This window comes from Takifugu flavidus, chromosome 13 (assembly GCF_003711565.1).
Source record: "Takifugu flavidus isolate HTHZ2018 chromosome 13, ASM371156v2, whole genome shotgun sequence".
Lineage (NCBI taxonomy): Eukaryota > Metazoa > Chordata > Actinopteri > Tetraodontiformes > Tetraodontidae > Takifugu > Takifugu flavidus.
In genome coordinates, this window is record NC_079532.1 from 5,837,282 (window position 1) to 5,854,860 (window position 17,579).

The following is a 17,579-nucleotide window of genomic DNA, read 5'->3' on the forward strand; positions in this document are numbered from 1 at the left end:
TGCTCTTGAACATTATAGTTTTCTACATGTGACTATTTGCACAAAATGTTTCTGTTCCACTGTAAATGTGGAATGTGTGTTTTAAGTTAGTGTTTATTAAATAAACCTGGAGACGTGTCTGTACTCTTTTCATGTAGAAAGCCATTACTGCTGTGAAATATGACCTTTTTTAAACCTTTGTTCATATGCCCTGATTATGTTGTAATTTCAAGAACCAAAATGCTCTCAACAAAACTCTCTCCTCCTTGCAGCTTACATAAGGAAAGATTTTTAGCTATTTCCTGTCTTATTGTCTTTAATACTTGTGATTTAATGAAACTCAATGCATTGTTCAATGTTAAGAAACAGGGATGTGTGTAGCTTTAGATGGGTTGTCAAAATATTGTGTTCATGTGGTTGCAGAAATCCCCAGACACATACGCACGACTGCAGCTGCTTTCCTTCCAAACACTGCAGCTAAAAAGTCAAAGGTCAGAGGGAGGACTGCGCTGGATTACATGAAAGGCAGCATGCTGAAACGCATGTGAGCTTAACTCAAGATTTTCCCATCGGGCTAAACTCATCTTAGAAAGAAGTGTGAAGCTATAAAAGATTACTGTTGGAGATTTTGACTCTTACTTCTAAAAAGCTCTTCTCAGAGTGAAACAACTCTGCTCTAAAAGCTCTTGGTCACTTTAAACCCAAATGTTTTTTTAGACTGAAAATTTGTGATAACAAGATACTGGATTTGATCAGAATGCAGACTGAGGCTTAGAAAAAAACATTTCAACACACCAGAAACCCAAATAAAAGCCTAAGATATCAGGTCAGATTCCATTTTGGTTTTCTTTTTGCATTCTTGAGGAGTTTGAGGTTCCGACCACAAATGTGTAACTCCGATGGCATTCTTGTTCTCTTCTACACAATAGTGAATATTATTATCTATCAATCTATTTAACTCTATTAACACAGCCAGAGCATACCATTAAGATTTGAGCCAAGCCTCACATGACATGTTACTCAAAAATCCCGATCCAAATTAAAGGAGCATTTACACTGTGGCTTTATTCAATTATAAAAGCAATTATTTTTGGGGTACCATTAATATATAATAGCAAATTAGATGATATGATAAATCTAGTCTCACTCTAAATCATCTATTGTAAGTTAGAATAATAAGAACAAAACACTGCAATTTTTGGGGGGGAGGGGCATGCTCAAGTCATTAAGTATGATTTATTAATTCCAGAAAAATGTACCTTACAGGGACAGAATTATCTGTAGAGGACGTCCATATGCATAGCAAACTGGTTTACATCTAAAGCACATACAGTATAAACTTTCTGTAGATGTGAATGGTGGTGGTCCACAACTGAAGGAATTTGTCCATACATTCAATCAACATCGTCCCAAGGGGATTATACAAAAGTATCTCAATATGCTGTTAGATATTTTGAATCGATACCCTTTCTCACTTTTTATTGTAATGTATATTAATAGTGAAGACCCTATTGAATTATCTTTGCATGAAGCAAACTGTCAGAATCTTATTTGCTCTATGTTAAAGACCACAATAATTTAATTCACCCTAATCTGTTGTTTTTCGCCGGCTGCCTGTCACTTTGACAACACAGCCATATTATAGATAGTATATAGAGGCCAAAACAGGCAAGAAAATCATAATAGAAGGCCAGAAATACAAATGAAACTAACATGGTGGCATATAGCAAAGTTTTTGAAAGATTTTCACAGTTTAAAGTGTCCCACCTTGCAACATTTGTGCTGACAAGGCTTTGTTCACTCGTTTCTGGCAGAGCAGCAGGTTTGGTTTGGATTTCTGCCGTCCCTTCACCACTGTCCTGATGCCAACCCAGCGGCGGTTCTTCATCCGCAGACTCACTGATGGACGGCATCGGCGTGGACAGCAGTTTCCCTCTGTTCGGGCTTTTGGCCACATTAGAACCTGCATCCCTGTTCTTGTCTTTCTGGACCTGTGCTCCACTGTGTACGGCCCTCAGACAGTGCATGTACAGCTCCACCTCATCGCCAGAGTCCGACTCAGACGAAGTGTCGTCCGGGCTGAGTCGGTCGCCCTCGGGCCATTGGCACGGCCATTCCTCTGCAGCAGCGTGCTCGGGCTCGTCTCCCTCGGCCTTTGATAGGTCATGCGTGATATTCGTGTTGTTATGAAAAGCTTCCTCTTTGTCGAGTAGCGTCTCATTTGCCATGTTTGCACTTTGCTCCTCTTCAGTATTTTCTTTGTCACATTCTTGCTTGTGCTGCACATCGCTCTCTGGAGCATAAGAACAATCCTCGCCCTTGTTGTCTGTTATGTTTAACCTTGCGTCTGAGCACCTCTCTCCATTTTCCTGTTCATTTACTGCCATGCTCTCTGGTTCCGATGTTAAATCCAGCAGAACTTCCCCCCTGCCACCTGGATTCGTCTCATGTACATTTTCATCCATTTCTTGGGCTTTATGGTCATCACTATTGTTCCACTGTATCATAAACTCCTCCTCTATGACTGCATCTTCTTCTTGTTCCAAAACATTTTTTCTTTCAATATTGACCTGAAATGTTTCTGCAGTGTGATTTTCTTTCTCCGACCCCATCTCATCTTGTTCATCTTTTGTCTTTTTTGCAGATTCTATGGTTCTTTTTTCCTCCTGTGATGTGTTCGGGCTTTCGAGGGATCCTTTCTCAACTCCCCCCCCCTGTTTATTTGCCCATGCTTCTCCCAATTTCCCATCTCCCGTCTCTTGTATCTCCTGTAAAGTATCTTGTATAATCTTGTCTTTGCCTTCCTCCTCTGCAGCTGTGATCACCTCAATCAAATTATTGTCCATTGTCTCCATTTCCAACTCTGTTGAATCTTTATTTTCTGATAGCAACACGGTCTCTGAATCCTCTATCTGTTCCCTACGGTCTTCATCTGATACTTCAGTATCTCCTATTGTAAAACTCAGCTCCTCATCTGTTGATACAATGTTCTCATTAGTGTCTTCAGAGTTTACGATGTCATTATCCTGCTTAACTAATGCGTCACCAGGCATTGGCCTACATACCCACATCGTCTCTGCCTTTTCTTCCTGAGCTTTTCCATGAAAGGTCAGACTTTTATGCCCACCTGAACCGCTATCTCGCTCTAAACACTCCGGCGCTCTCTCTGGAGTTTGCAGGGATATTTCTAAACTGTGTAAGAGTTGTTCTTCACTTTGTCCTTGTGTTTCACATGTGCTACTTTTCACTTGGCAGGGACGCTCTAGCCGTGGATCCTGCGCTGTCCCAGCTGTACTTTGCTCTTGAAGGTCATTGGTTACATCTCGTTCCTGGGCTTCTCCCCAGAGATTCAAACCCTCAGCGAATAATTCTGGAGCGGAGAAATTGGGGTTTAAACTGTTTGGAGTCGGTGGGTGGACTACTTTGTCTCCCAGAACTGTTTTTAGAACGTCAAATTTATTGCTGCCCTGGTCTGAAAGTATTTCTGGAACCTTCAGAGATTCAACATTTTGTACAACACGACTTTCTTCCACCATGGCGCGCTTTTCTCCCTCTTCATTCGTGGAACTCTTCAGTGATTTGTGTGAGCTGTCTTCAGTTTTTGTCACCATAATTTTGTCCTTGTTATCCCCATCATGTGCTGGCTTGGTGCTGCGAGTGTTTTTCCCATCAGCGAGAGGGAAGATTTGAATTAAATTAGTTGTAGTCGGGGAGGGATTTCCCCAATCGCGCACAGTCGGTCTTTCACTTCCCGCTGTGCAAAAGACCTGCTGATACAGGGGAGCCACCACTGTCCCAAATCTGGAACCGTTTTCACTGCTCGATGCAGGAATAATACGGTCAGCTGGTTTGGCTCCAATGTCGTTCTGGCACTCTGCAGGAGTATAATCATTTGGCGGTGAGGGGTTGTCTCTGATATCTGCATCACCCTCACCTCCTCTGGCCACGTGGTCGAAGCTCTCAGACTTCTGTGGCTCAGTGTTGCATGTTTCATGTGGCTGTGAGACATCATTGATAACAAGAGCGGGCATTTTGCACATTTTAAGAGAAGCTTGTGATTTACTGCTACCGGTAATCTCAGGCACCTCTGATGGTGTTTCCTCTCCGGGCATTTGGGTCTGTGGTGTTGGTTCATCCCTTTGCAGCTCATTTGCTCCACCGTCCCTTTGAGTAAAGATTCGTTTCACACGGGCCATCCGTGCAGCCTGTCTTTGAGTTCTTTGGATGCGGTTGTGTTGATTTTCCCTCTGTTCATTGGAAGACAAAGAACTTTACTAACATTGTATCAAAGCACAGAATGGAATATTCCACTGAAAGTGCAAAGAAGGGGCCGAGTTTCCTTCAGCTGTCGTTATAATGTTATGGGGTTGCTGTAAGCATTGGTCACGTGGGCGCTGCGATTTGATCCTCTTGTCACACATGGGTACTTTGTGTTCCCTTTCAGTATATAAAATTCACAAATCTTAAAAACCTAGTGGTAAACACTATATAAAAATAAATAAATTAAAAAAACCCTCACCAATAGTTCCTGTTCTTTTTCATGTGTTGTTCCTGGCTGATCATCGGAGCCTTTCTTTGTTTTGACAGCAGATTTTCTCCCTTCGACTCTTAACACATCTGAAGAAAAGGGACATTTATAGGTAGTATTCACACTTACAGATGTTTGTGACCATCAGATGGATTTTGCAATAAGCAAAAAGAGAAAGAAATCACCCTGTGACATGTTTTCTTTACAAGAATCTTCAGCTGAAACGATTTCCGCAGCCGAAAAGGTTTGACTGTGAATGAAGTTGGATTTAATAAATATATTAGCAATTACAGACCGATTTTATTTATCATTAAAATTCTAACAATGGGTTGGGTTAACTTTTTGAAAACTTCTGATCATATTCAGCCTAACACCTTGACTGATATGATGTGACAACTTAAGACAACCTTAATCTTTAAAGTGCCTTTTATAAAAACTGTGGAACACTTTACTGTATAATCTCACCCAGCAGTCTTCAGGCAGCTCTTCTTGTTAGCATTTTCCCACTGTGGTTTGTCCAAACTCCTCACCCTCTTCTGACAGACCAGCACGTAGTTCTTGCTGTTATTGTTAGCCCAGAAAGTCCCCGCAGGAGTTTCATAGCGCAGACAAAAGTCAACTCTGGCTCCTTGCTCTCCAAACGGAGGCACTAAAGTGAGCTTGAATGAGAAACAGTCTGTGAGATTGTCGCTCGAACCTGGAATGTGCTCTGCTAGAAGGTCAAAGTGGCTAGACCAGGAGTCCAAAGTGGTTCGGATATAGACTGCTTTGCTGAAACAGATGTTGAGGACACGGATAACTCCTTTTAGTATTGTGGTTCCTGGGATTAATTCAATGGTCTCCAGGTCCACTTTCTGTGCCTGAACCTTATTAGACAACTCCTCTGCAGATAAGGGAAGACAGAAATTAAGAGGAAATAGGAAATAGTCATCTTCATCTGTCCCACTGCTCTCAGAACAATCGCACCCTGGTAATTTAGGTACATCCCAAGAGTCAAACTCCTTCACCTGCACCAAACTCTGACCCTTGGCATCTGCAAAGGACACTCTCCTGGAGCCACATGGAGGTGGTTCGGGTTCCGAGTCTTCGTCGCACACCGAGCTTCTTCTTCGTGGCAGTGGAGATGATTTGGGCCTTATTCCGATCACAAACTCGCCGTCATCGTCGTCTACGTCCAGGTCCAGCGTGCTGAGTCCTGGCACTCCAAGGAGGCTGTAGGCCCCGGAGGATCCTGACTGTCCCACAAACTCCATCGGGTCCCTCTAGTCTGTGGGAAATGAGCTGCAGTGCTTGTGGAGTCTGACATTCAATGTGCTCTGACTTAACAGACGGGGTCGAGTTACAGATGACTTTGTTGCTAGGGCCAACACTATAAATAGGCCAGATGGGACTCAAACTATGTACAGTAGTCTAAACTCAGGGGGAGAAAATATCACCAAGTCGTCACTTTGAGGCAGTTAATTATACCCATTTTATTCATGACGATATTTCAGTGCAAATCTACATCAGACTTGAGGATACTGATAGTATGGTGCCCACTTTTATATAGATTTGATCAATATCAATGAACATGATGCTTCTTTCGCCACTTCATCTTAAAAAACACCGGAAGTCTTATCAGTCTGTGACTGTGTTAACAAAGGAAATGCCATCCAAAATGACTTCCTTGGCAGCAAGTGAAAAACCCAAAAAGGCAAAACCCAGGACAAACATCTTATTTTATAACTTATCTTAATAAAATGACTGGCTAGTTTCCGGTGACCTTTGACCTCCAGCGGTGGCAGTGTGCTGTTAAAAATATGTATTTTATCTGTGTCATATTTATCCAGATTTATTTCCAGATATCAGTCTTATATAGTTTTAAGTCATGCTTTGTGTTTGTATGGTTTTGTTTGCTTTTTATCTGAGTGCTGTGACGGGGAGGCATGTCCGGCCTGAGCTGCAACCAAAGCAGGCTGTTATCTTAGCAAATAAAGTATTTTACCGGTGAGTAAAGGTGCTGTGTGTTAACCGAAGAATGATGCCCCCACCCTTCTGAAGTAGGATTGCTTTGAGATATATAAAAGCATGTCATGGTTGTCTGGATTTGTGGCACGTCCCGATCGAGGAGAGAATCCTGGATACATCTCAGTGTAATGCAAATGATTGGATGTTACGGTAACAAATAGATAGACAGCATATCTTTAGTATACTTACACCATAAAAGAAGAAAAAAAGGAAAACTGCAGAAAAAGGGAGCAGAGGTGCAACAATGGAAGGAGCTGTAGGTACCACCGACGGCGTCCTGGCTGACCCAGATAACAGGATGTTCTCCTCAGAGGACCCCCAGCTCCTATCAAGGCGCTCACTCACCTACATTGCCCTGATTGCCAAAGTCATCCTGTCCTCTCCCTCCAAGAAACTCAACCTGGCGTCCATCTACAGCGCGATGGAGGAGCGGTTCCCCTACCTCAGGGCCAGGGGTCCGGGCTGGAAGAACAGTGTTAGGCACAATCTGTCTGTCAATGACTGCTTCGTGAAGGTGGACCGCTGTGAGGACGGTCGAGGACACTACTGGGGCGTCCACCAGGCTCACCTGAAGGAGTTCCAGCAGGGCAACTTCAGGCATTACAGGAGGATCAGGGACAGGAGGGAAAGATATCCTGGGAATACTGGTCGGGATCTGGTGTGGATGAAGAGTCATTGTTTACATTTAAGACGGTTCTATGAGAGCAGATCCTTCCCGTGTGTGGGATCACATTGCCCTCTGCAGGAACCACAAGGACACCAGCTGAGTCCTTCTTGGACACAGCCGTGCTGTCAGCCTCAGTGGGTCAGTGTGTGCTGGATGCCGTCCCCCGGCTGGATGAACCAATCAGAGAATCTGCCGGCATCATATTGCAGCACTGCAGGTGGAAGTCAGCACTCAAGTCAACCCGTGACCTCCGGGCCGCACTGCTGGGATGTTAATGATGTCATACTCACAACTGGGAGAGAGTCATATGACAGCAGGGTCATAATACCAGAAATATATTCTGGACTTCCTGTCTGCTGGTGCGTGCCCCAGATTCAGAAGAACTGACATTTTCTGCCTCACTTTTAATCAGTTAAATTCTAATGATAGGGGTTCTATAAATTACTCCCCAATGTGTACAAAAGAAATCTAAATTGATACCTGTCTTGCAATTTAATCTGAAGGGCAGGTAAATACTAATCCAGTAGGTGGCAGAAAGTTACCTCAGTATCAATCTCTACAATTCAGTTATGAATTTAATCTGTCTTGCTTCATATTTGTCTGAAGTGAACGTAATTGTGTCTTTTGTAAGCTTCATTCATGTTTTCCTTCCTTTTATCCCATATCCCTTTTTCCTATGTGTAATAAATCAATCACAAAAAATATCACACCGTCATTGCATTGAATTTTTACATATATTACTGTCTTGTTATTATTTGTGTTGTCATGTCAAATGATGACTGAGCAACCAGGCTTTTGGTCACATACAGCACTGAAAAACCAAGATTTGACTAAATAAATGATGACAAAAAGTCTGTGATAAGGTGTATGATAAAGGTTCTATAAGGTGAAGTAAAACAGCAGAAGAGAATAAAGATCCTAAAGCAGTGAAATAAAGTTTGGTGTCTCTTCACTGCTCTGTCAACCTTTAACACTCTCTCTTCACTTATCAGCCAAAATTAAAACACTTATTTGTTTTCAGCAGATGTGCTGATTTAGTGTTCAAATAAAAGCGCAGACATTACTGTAAATAGCTCTTTGATAACAGTTTGACAGTTGTGTGGCTGCAGAGTTCTTTTTGTTGTTGGAGCAGTTGCAAATCTAAATAAAGTCGAGGACATTTATCAAAGGCAGACCTTTATTTTAGTCATGAAAGTAAATAGATTATGCTTATTTTTGAATCACCATGTCTGGGCATGTTTTTATTTTCTTTTTTAAACATCTTTATCATCGAAAACACAGGACCTTGCTGTTTCAAAATGCTAAAAAACAAACAAACAACAATTGCGTGTTTACATCAATGTAGAAGGGAAATGTACTAAATTAAATGCTCGTTAAAAGGTGTAATTACAGAGCAGTTCCTGTTTTTGACATCAATCCATTGCTGTCACTGGCTAATTTATGGAGTGATGCTTTGACTCCTCCCTCTCAGGTAGACTCACAACTCTTCTCACTTCTCTCCCTTCACTACAAACTGCACAGGCTTGGTGACAACAACTGCCTGGCTGCTCTGAATCCAGCCATTCACCATCTTAAAGGTAGGTTGCTTTTAATCTGACCGCAAAAGAAATCAAAGTAAAACACTAAAAGTTAGATACTGGCTAGTTGTCTGGATCTGATATGCTCTCGGCACTATTTATGTTGTTATGCTACCAGGTGTGCTGATTTACAGCAAGTTAAATATTGACTCTGCAGCTTTGATAGCACCAGATGTGTGCTCGCTAACTTAAGGTTTATGTGTTGTAAAATAATCATGTTGAAATACTTTGCTGTTGTCACAGGTTTAGTTGGATTCCTTTGAAGGAAAATACATTTTTCATTTTATTTCTGCAAACATATTCATGAGAACTGACAATTTTTGCTACAGCCATGAGCAGTGTCTCCATTTTTAAAGCCTTACAGCTTTTTTACTGTATTTTAAGTCTTGATCTAGGATGCCAGAATCTCCTCTCAGTCCCACAACAGCCCGTCAAACCCCAGCCCGCAGCCTCCTCACTCACACAGACGGCGGTACCGGAGAGAAAGCAGCTAATGGGGACTCCTGCAGTGGAGTGACTGGCGAAACCTGGCAAAGTTGCCACCAAAAGCAGGTATTTTTATCCTCCTAACTTCATTTCGCACTGTTCAGCCTTCTCCACGTCATATGTGGGAAACAAACAGAACAGATCCAGTGAGCTCCACACTGGGCATCTGCCAGGGCACCAGACCCTAAAGCCTGCAGCTCTGTTGACAGTGGCAGGAATTTATTACGAGACACGTTGGGAGTTGACACGTAGAACTCTGTTTGTCCTTCATTATTAGTTTGCGAGTCAGAGCCAGGGAGGAATAATTGTCTACAGACCGAGGCCAAACACATGCAAGTGGAAGGCAAATAAGCATGGAACAACATAATTACATGCTTGTCTGTTCTGATTCCATCCTTGGGAATCTTAATCTGGGGGATCATTGAAAGAGCGGAGATAATGAACATCTCAGCCACGTTTCCTTCAGCACATTCCCTCATCTTGTCAGTTTGCCTTTCTTTAAATCCTCAACTACTTCTTCAAGGTGTTCAAATGTGATTGGGCAGAATTTTAATCATATTACAGCCAATAGTGAGACAATCACATGTAAAAGGGTTTGATAGCAATAGATAATATAGTTTTAAAAATGTGTATATGTGTCAAAGCCAAAAAAAGTCGATGTACCCTAGTAAAGATACAAAAAGTTATGTGTGTTTTATTGTCCATTCTTTTTAAAAAGAAAATATGAGCATATAATCTCTTAAATTTGCTTTAGGCAAACAATGAACAGTTTTCTGTTGAAATACTGAGCACTGATCCACACCAAAAGAAATGAATATGCAGAAGTGCTCTTAGTAGTAAAAGTTAAACTGATGGATTTACACATAAAATTTTAATCCTAGCATATTTCCATGTTCTAACTGGTGGTTTTGACAGGGCAGCTGCAGCTCTAAAAGCAGGCATCTGCTCCACACAAGCATGAATGCAGATCAGTTATTATTCTGTGAGTGTTTGGCTTTATTAACATGCATACACTTCCATTCAGGATCACAACAAGCATGTAATTGTGTTGCTAATTAATTGCTCTGCCATCTCATTTAGGGTCAGTGACACGATCCAGCGTGCTGATGTTCACAAAGGGTTGACGCCGCTGTTTTGTAATTGGATTGGAAAGATTCTCCATTGGATGTTATTACTATTTCACCTCTGACACATTGCGGCACAGAGCCCGCTGGACCGGGCGGCGGCGCTTTCATATTTTATCTCTCACGTTTCCGAAGGTGTTCCAGGCGATGATGTCCACCCAGCAGATGCAGCACCTTCTCTTCCCCAACCAGCTGCAGGTGCTGATCCAGCAGAAGCAGCAAGCCCTCCTGCTGCAGCAGGTACGTAAACTATAACGAGTAATAAACCAAATAATTAGACAATTACGGCTGTGCCAAAAATGAAAAGGGAGAGGATCGCATCCAATATAGCAATCATATTTTGTTTGATACTTTCTACATTAATTTTTGTAGTCAAATTCAATTTGATGGACAATTACAGACAAAAGGACATATTGATGTGAGAGCGAGAGCACTGTGGGACAGTCTGTGGCTTAATTTACTTACATTAAATATGTGGCATCAAGAGGGTGATTTATCCTTTTCCAGCAACATCTGAAGGAGTTTTACAAGAAGCAACAACAACAGATTCACAACAACATACGACTGCTTCAGCAACAGTCCAACAAGAGAACGGAGGAGGTAAGAACTTCTCTCTCTATGTTGTGTTTCATTTATTTAACATTTGGTCATTAGTGTTTAAAATCGATGATTTGCAACATGGTCATGTTGCCGTTGTCGCTTTTAATACCAGAAACTGATTTCTGGTATCAGGATATTTGCTGATGTTGGCAAGGAGTCTGAGAATAGAGTCAAAAATAAAGGAAATATATTTAAATTTAAATCCTGATCAAACAGGAATGTCTGAAGCAGAGAGAACAGGTTTATGTACATGTATCCGGCATCTGGGATCAACATTTTCAAGCACGTGTCAGAGATGTTTTTTGTTGAAAACATGCTGGGAGGATTACATTAATTTCAGCTCATTGATCAATTCCATTCAATTCATGGTTTATGTTTGACTTTTTTTCGTATCTGTTAGTCGTCTTCGCAGCAGCTGATTTTCCAGCAGCTCCTCCAGCTCCATCAGCAGCAACAGCAGCTCCTCCGGGTGCAGAGACCCGTCCTGCCGCCTCTGGCTCTCTCTCCAGGTCACTTCTCCTCACCTCTGACACCAAGTGGCACATTTCCAGACAGCATTTGAAAGCAGCACAACACACATGCGCGATCATCCTGATTTCACCTGAAATTAAATGATTTCGCTTTTTTTAAACAATAGGATTAATAACATCACAATGATACAATGCAGAGAAACAACGATAATGAATGGAAATAGTTGGGGTTTTGGTGAATTTAGGTTCCGGACTAAAAAAAAAAAGATGATGAAAGAAGCTAAGTAATAGAAGCACTTCTCTTTAATGTGAAGAGAACAGACTAACAATTATTTCATGTGAAATCAAACATTTACTCTTAGAAATGTATAATTAACTCTGCGTGTGCTTGTGTGTGTTTAACATCCAGGTGGCCTCAGCCCTTTAAAGGTGCAACAGCTTTGGAAAGAGCTCACAAGTGGGTCAACACAGGCCAAAACCTGCACGGACGACCAGGCCTCTGGCGCCAACGATGCAGAGTCAGCAGAGGTGACGGGGGGACAAAGCGGTGGGCAGCTGACACCTTCACACGGGGCAGAATGGTACGATCTGTCTGATCGGGCTGGAAACACGCCACTGTTGTGTGTGTGTGTGTGTGTAAACATCAAAGAGGTGTCATTTGTTCTTCCTCCTCTCAAGATGCTGTGAGAAACTGTTTGTTTTGCAGATGAGACTTCACTTTTAATTCCCCTCGGGTGTGTTATATTGTGTTTTGTTTGTCTGGAAAGGAAAAAAAAAAGAAGTTTATACAGCTACATGTCCCAAATCAGAAGTAAACGGTTTGCCATTTATTTTCCAGCTCTCTTTCCCACCTTTCTGTCACATTCTGCCACTCGAGAAGATGCTCACGTTTCTGTGGCTGTTCTGTTCTCCCGTCATCCTCCTGCAGCTTCAAAATCACCCCCGTCTCCCTCTTTTCCTGCTCATTTAGTGTCGTCAAACCAGAACATACCGCCGCTCACGCTCTCTACAGCCACGGCACGTGTAACTGGCCAGGATGTGAGATGATATGTGAAACTTTCAACCACTTCATCAAGTAGGTTGTTTTTGTTTTTTCTAATTTATTATCTTTTGCTCTGGAATAAAGGACATTTTCTGTAGAATAATTGGCTAATCCGGACTGGAAAGATATGGAATGTTGCAGTATTTGGAAATATGAGTTAAAATTTATGCGCTTAACTTGGTTAACTTGGTCAAATGGTTACTCAAACAGGACCAAATTACTGTTTATGATGCTGCATCGGTATTTAAGGAATTCATGTTTTCATTTTGTCTTTAAAAAACACTTGGGAATTAGAAGTGAGGAGACCAGAGATGTTCACACAAGGACTAAACCACCATCTGAGCAAAATGTTTTAAATTTAAGAAACTCTTTAAAAAGAGTGTAATCTATTATATTAATGTGCACGTTCTGTAGGAGTTCGTTAAAATAGCTTCTGGGTGATTTAAAGCCTTTGTCAACGTTTTTGAGAATTTTTACTCTGATTCTTGGCTCTCGTGTAAATAAACTACTGCAAAGTTGAGTTGATGTGTTGTGTGTGTGTGTGTGTGGTGTGTGTGTGTGTGTGTGTGTGTGTGTGTGTGTGTGTGTGTGTTTCAGGCACATCATCACTGATCACACTCTGGATGACAAAAGTACAGCTCAGTGCAGAGTACAGATGCAGGTGGTTCAGCAGCTTGAGCTTCAGGTGAAACTACATTTGACGTTTCTTCTTCTACACACTTGTGTTGTGGGCTAATGTAGCTATTATAGTTTTAATAATCACAGGAGAATCAAGTTGTAATGCAGCTTCAAATAAATCAAGAAATCAGCCATTTGTGGTAGGATAATAAATGATAAAACGATACAAAGCTTCTAATGGAGGCACAGAAAGTATAATAATAGATTCGCTCTGCATGAGAATGCCTCAAAAACATAATATCTGTATCTGATTGGTGCGTCTTTAATTTAAATTGCAGCTCGAAAGTGTAAACTGCTGATTGGATTTTTTTGAGCGGCATCCTTCCAGATTTATTTTAAATCAATTCATATAAAAGACCAAAAAAAGAAACCCGGTGGCCGTTGTCAGTGGTTGCTTTGCTCTGTACAGGTGATCTTTTTTTGAGTCTTCTAACCAGAAACAGTTTCCAGTTTCAGCGATTTGACTCTGATCACCAGTGCTTCATCCTCTTTCCTGTTACAGCTCTGCAAAGAACGCGAGCGTCTGCGGGCGATGACAACTCACCTGCGTCTGCCGTCCTCGGAAGCTCAGTCACCCGGACCTGATCCGTCAGCCGACCCCGGAGCTCCTCAGGTAGAGCCTGCGGAGGAGCATCATTGATGAGAAATGAGCCGTAAACGCATGCTTGTGGTAGAGGATGAAGCTATCACGTCTGGCTGCACTTTATCCGGATGAAATCACTGTATCCTAGTCAGAAAGCCGAAAAATATGTTTTTGTGAGATGAAGGTGACGGCAGAAAAGTTGAGCACAGCTCTTAAATGTCTTTTCTTTGCCTCCTGCTGCAGCATCCGGCTACTATTGTCTCATACAGATGCGCTGATGCAGAGGGGAAGATAATCATTTGTTAATCTTCCAAATATCACAGCCTAATCACAACACTCACCCAACAATTTCACCCTATAATTAACAATAATTGGCTCCTTCTTCTTGAGATATTAGTGGAATCACCTCATAAGAGCCGAGTCAAATTGCTTTGTTCCACTGTGTTAAAAAACATCATCTCCATTTTCCTCCCAGTCCCACTTGTTTCTTTGTTCACTCCGTCAGCTTCATTTAGGCGCCGCCATCGACCTGTCCTCGATGAGCCCATCGGACCTGCCGACCCCTCAGAGTCCCGTGTGCGTCACATCTTGCTCTCAGAGTAGCGGTGAAAGCTCACCTTCCCAGACATCGTGCAGCGGCGCCATAAGACGTTGCCATAACCCTCTGATCTACTCGCTGTCATCAGGTACGAAGACACAGTGAACTGGACTCCAGGACCAAACGTATCTAATGGATCATGTTTTGTTTCAGAGAATGAGTACGAGCTGTACAAGAACAATGACATCAGACCACCTTTCACATACGCAACCTTGATAAGACAGGTAGTTTTACTTTCTGAACAGCTACACTTTCCATTTTTACATGTTTTTGGTCTTTCTTGGTGTTGAAAAGCTCCGAGAATGCGTACAACACTTTATATGTCCAAAAAATACGGCAAAAAAATGCAAAAATTATTCAGATTTGCCAGAATTATTGTCTCATGTAAAGAACATTTACTATTTTGAATCAGCAGGTCAAACATGTTAAATATATAGACAACTTGATCATTGAATCATCAATTATCAAACTGTGGGATGTCACAATGTCCAAAACCAAATTCTTATTGGACAAAAATCCAGTTAGAGAACTGAGATATCTATTATTTTTAAATGTCACCCTATCCAATAATAATAATAATAATAATAATAATAATAATAATAATAATAATTGCTTTGATCCCTGCATTAAGGCCATTATGGAAACATCTGACAGGCAGCTGACGCTCAATGAGATCTACAACTGGTTCACGCGGACGTTCGCTTACTTCAGACGGAACGCTGCCACTTGGAAGGTATCAAACATCTGTATGATTAACTCTGTGATCCCAGTCTGTGTTGTGAGGGATCCATTCAGCCCCCACTCTGATTGTCTCTGCATCAGAACGCGGTCCGTCACAACCTGAGCCTGCACAAGTGTTTCGTGCGCGTGGAGAACGTGAAAGGCGCGGTGTGGACGGTGGACGAGGTGGAGTACCAGAGGAGGAGATCCCAGAGGATCACAGGGTACAGAGCGTGAGCTTTTACTGGGATCTGCATCGGTGTTTCTGGGTATTTCCGAAATAGTTCATGACTGATAATTAAGGGTCAAGCTGACCAGAGACTAAAAAAGGATCAAATCCAAAGATTAATCCCAAACATCCCTCGTTTCCTGTCGCAGAAACACGGCAGTTTGTTGTTTTTAGGTCTCAGATCATGAAGTTCAGATATGATCCGATCAATAACGTGTGATCACCTTCGGTTCTTTCCGTGTCTCTCAGTGAAATGAATTATTCGTGGTCATAACTGACCTTGCCTCAGACTATTGTTTCAACCTTGCTGTTCTGAAATTTAGCCTGAAATATTTAAGTTGATGGCTATGAAACCAGCTGCGCCTCTTTTGATATTCTTCGTTTTTGCTCCTGCAGGAGCGCAACTATCATGAAAACCGTGTCCTCCAGTCTGGATTTTGGAAGCATTCTGCACGCCAGCCTTCAGGTGAGGCCTGGAGCGTTGCGGTTTGAACTGGTGCACGCTCGGTGATTTTAGAGGATGATTCCCTGTGGTTTTTTGCTTTGATATTCTTGACTGTAACAGACGCGATATAAATAAAGCAGAATAGAATTTTACTGACCTGTTGTGAGGTTGGTCAGGCATCATCTGTTATTTGACCGGATTTTACGGAGGATGCAACCAGATTCCGATTATGGTCCGTTTTTCTTCCCGATGGTTCAGATGGACGCATCCGTGCCAGGATACAAGGACAACATCAGCAGGATGCCGATAAAAGAGACTAAAGAAGCAAGCAGATACATTCAGCAGTAAGTGGTTTCAACTCCACAATTCAGTTAAAAAAAAATCCTGATGGATTGTGATTAAAAATCTGGCTTCTGTGTCACCTCTCATAGGTCGTTGTTCCCTAAAGAAGCATCGCAGAATGACCAAGAAGCCCTGATGTCCGCCGTTAAACCAGCTGCTCTGCAGGGAGCCATGCTGGAAAATGAAGAACAGAATTTGTTTGATCTTGACTAAAAAGAAAAATAGATGCAGAACAAAAGTCTGCAGGACAAACAGTGTCTGCAGACCTTGGGATAAGGCTCCTCAGAGGTGGAACCACTGCTTTAATTTAGTTAGAGCCACATAAAGACTCCAGATTAGTGAAAATACATAAATGTTATGATGTGACGTAGCGTATAAAGAGACATAAACTTATAAAACACATTTGCGTAAATGGAAAAGCTGCTTTTTTGTATATCGGTAATAGTCAGGAGATGTATCATTTGTCCTCTATATACATCAATATTCTAGTGTTTAACACTCATCAGTCTCATATTCTCACTTTTACAAGTACAGTTGTATCATCAGTGGGAGGATTTGTGGTTCCCAGAGTGGAATTTATGTGTTTATACAGTCTTTGTGCTGCAGTAATGATTGGTGATGGTTCAACATTTCACTTTGCAAGTATTTACAGTGGTTGTTGTGTATACTGTATACAATAAAATTAAAATCTTCACTCTGAAGTTGCTTTCAATGATTGTCCAACATGTTTGATGGCGGTGAAATAAAAATCAAATATTTGTCAAACAGTACAGCTTTTTTTTTTATTGCCAATTCAAAAAACTAAAAAAAAAGTACTTTTGTATTAAATGTACATTAGATGCCAAAGAAGAGATCTGGAGTACAACACAACGAATCTACTGCGTTTTTTGTTGGTGACTTTGTTTCGATGGTGATGCACTTCAGGTCTCATCTGATCTTATTTATGAAGCATATTAAAGCAGCCGGGTTGAACAAAGGCCGCACAATTAAAAAGTAAAACTGCATAAATTCTTCAGTGATTGAAAGGAAAAAGACACCCATGAGTCCAGTTTGACTCCGCCGTGATGCATTTTATTTATATGTGTGCTTAATTTAAAAGAAAGCCACTTCGTCATGGTGCCACCCGCCTGATGGAGACTTCACAGCCAAACCCACAACAAAGGCCTCTCATCTCTCAGCTCCCTGATTTGACTAATGTCAGTAATTGTCTCAGCTGATAACATGTTAGCTTGACGCATGCTGTTGCCTCTCAGGTCTTCCTTTGATTCGCTGTCAGCCAATTAGATGACACCTTCTTCTGATTGCCACGCCGCTCGGCACGTTTACCGACTGAAAGTTTGCGCGACGCCCCCGCAACTTCAACAATTTCATTTATACACCGCTTTGATGTGGCATACACTGCGCTGGCTGCGAGGCAGACGAGTCAACATGTTTTTCCACGCCACACTTTTGACAACACTTAGTCAACAGCCCCCCCAGTAGGGTCTGGGCTGCGTGCATCTCT

The 17,579-nt window shown here is 41.9% G+C and overlaps 2 protein-coding genes across 7 annotated transcripts; one reads left to right on the forward strand and one right to left on the reverse strand.

Annotated features, from left to right (window-relative positions):
- Nucleotides 1-1,174: 1,174 nt before the first annotated feature.
- On the reverse strand, nucleotides 1,175-11,373 carry ppp1r3ab (protein phosphatase 1, regulatory subunit 3Ab). 4 transcript variants are annotated; one of them, XM_057052888.1, is made up of 7 exons: nucleotides 10,834-11,373; nucleotides 10,494-10,617; nucleotides 7,083-7,169; nucleotides 4,973-6,976; nucleotides 4,693-4,757; nucleotides 4,499-4,596; nucleotides 1,175-4,226 (listed from the first exon to the last, which is right to left on the reverse strand). In XM_057052888.1, the coding sequence occupies exons 4-7, from the start codon at nucleotides 5,758-5,760 to the stop codon at nucleotides 1,563-1,565; spliced, it is 3,615 nt and encodes a 1,204-aa protein (XP_056908868.1). In that variant the 5' UTR covers nucleotides 5,761-6,976; nucleotides 7,083-7,169; nucleotides 10,494-10,617; nucleotides 10,834-11,373; the 3' UTR covers nucleotides 1,175-1,562. The 4 variants fall into 4 exon arrangements, with proteins under 4 accessions (XP_056908868.1, XP_056908869.1, XP_056908867.1 ...); XM_057052889.1 differs by lacking the exon at nucleotides 7,083-7,169 and having other exon boundaries at nucleotides 4,973-5,774; XM_057052887.1 differs by having other exon boundaries at nucleotides 4,973-7,169.
- LOC130536748 (forkhead box protein P2-like) lies at nucleotides 8,651-16,845 on the forward strand. Of its 3 annotated transcripts, XM_057052893.1 has the most exons (16): nucleotides 8,651-8,758; nucleotides 9,143-9,310; nucleotides 10,504-10,608; nucleotides 10,876-10,968; nucleotides 11,369-11,477; nucleotides 11,848-12,019; nucleotides 12,409-12,513; nucleotides 13,078-13,165; nucleotides 13,661-13,771; nucleotides 14,217-14,427; nucleotides 14,493-14,563; nucleotides 14,971-15,072; nucleotides 15,162-15,283; nucleotides 15,685-15,754; nucleotides 15,992-16,077; nucleotides 16,165-16,845. In XM_057052893.1, exons 2-16 carry the CDS (start codon nucleotides 9,155-9,157, stop codon nucleotides 16,286-16,288), a joined length of 1,725 nt encoding a protein of 574 aa, XP_056908873.1. In that variant the 5' UTR covers nucleotides 8,651-8,758; nucleotides 9,143-9,154; the 3' UTR covers nucleotides 16,289-16,845. The 3 variants fall into 3 exon arrangements, with proteins under 3 accessions (XP_056908873.1, XP_056908872.1, XP_056908874.1); XM_057052892.1 differs by having other exon boundaries at nucleotides 8,653-9,310; XM_057052894.1 differs by having other exon boundaries at nucleotides 8,655-9,310; nucleotides 14,247-14,427.
- Nucleotides 16,846-17,579: the final 734 nt, after the last annotated feature.

Excerpts from the sequence above, each read along its gene's own strand:
- ppp1r3ab (XM_057052889.1), bottom strand. The coding sequence starts at position 5,760 with ATGGAGTTTGTGGGACAGTCAGGATCCTCCGGGGCCTACAGCCTCCTT. Across the intron at positions 4,758-4,972 it reads AGCTGCCTGAAGACTGCTGG|TCAAACCTTTTCGGCTGCGG; the intron begins GTGAGATTATAC and ends CTTCATTCACAG. Across the intron at positions 4,597-4,692 it reads TAAAGAAAACATGTCACAGG|ATGTGTTAAGAGTCGAAGGG; the intron begins GTGATTTCTTTC and ends CCTTTTCTTCAG.
- LOC130536748 (XM_057052893.1), top strand. The coding sequence starts at position 9,155 with ATGCCAGAATCTCCTCTCAGTCCCACAACAGCCCGTCAAACCCCAGCC. Across the intron at positions 14,428-14,492 it reads GATCTACTCGCTGTCATCAG|AGAATGAGTACGAGCTGTAC; the intron begins GTACGAAGACAC and ends GTTTTGTTTCAG. Across the intron at positions 14,564-14,970 it reads ACGCAACCTTGATAAGACAG|GCCATTATGGAAACATCTGA; the intron begins GTAGTTTTACTT and ends CCCTGCATTAAG.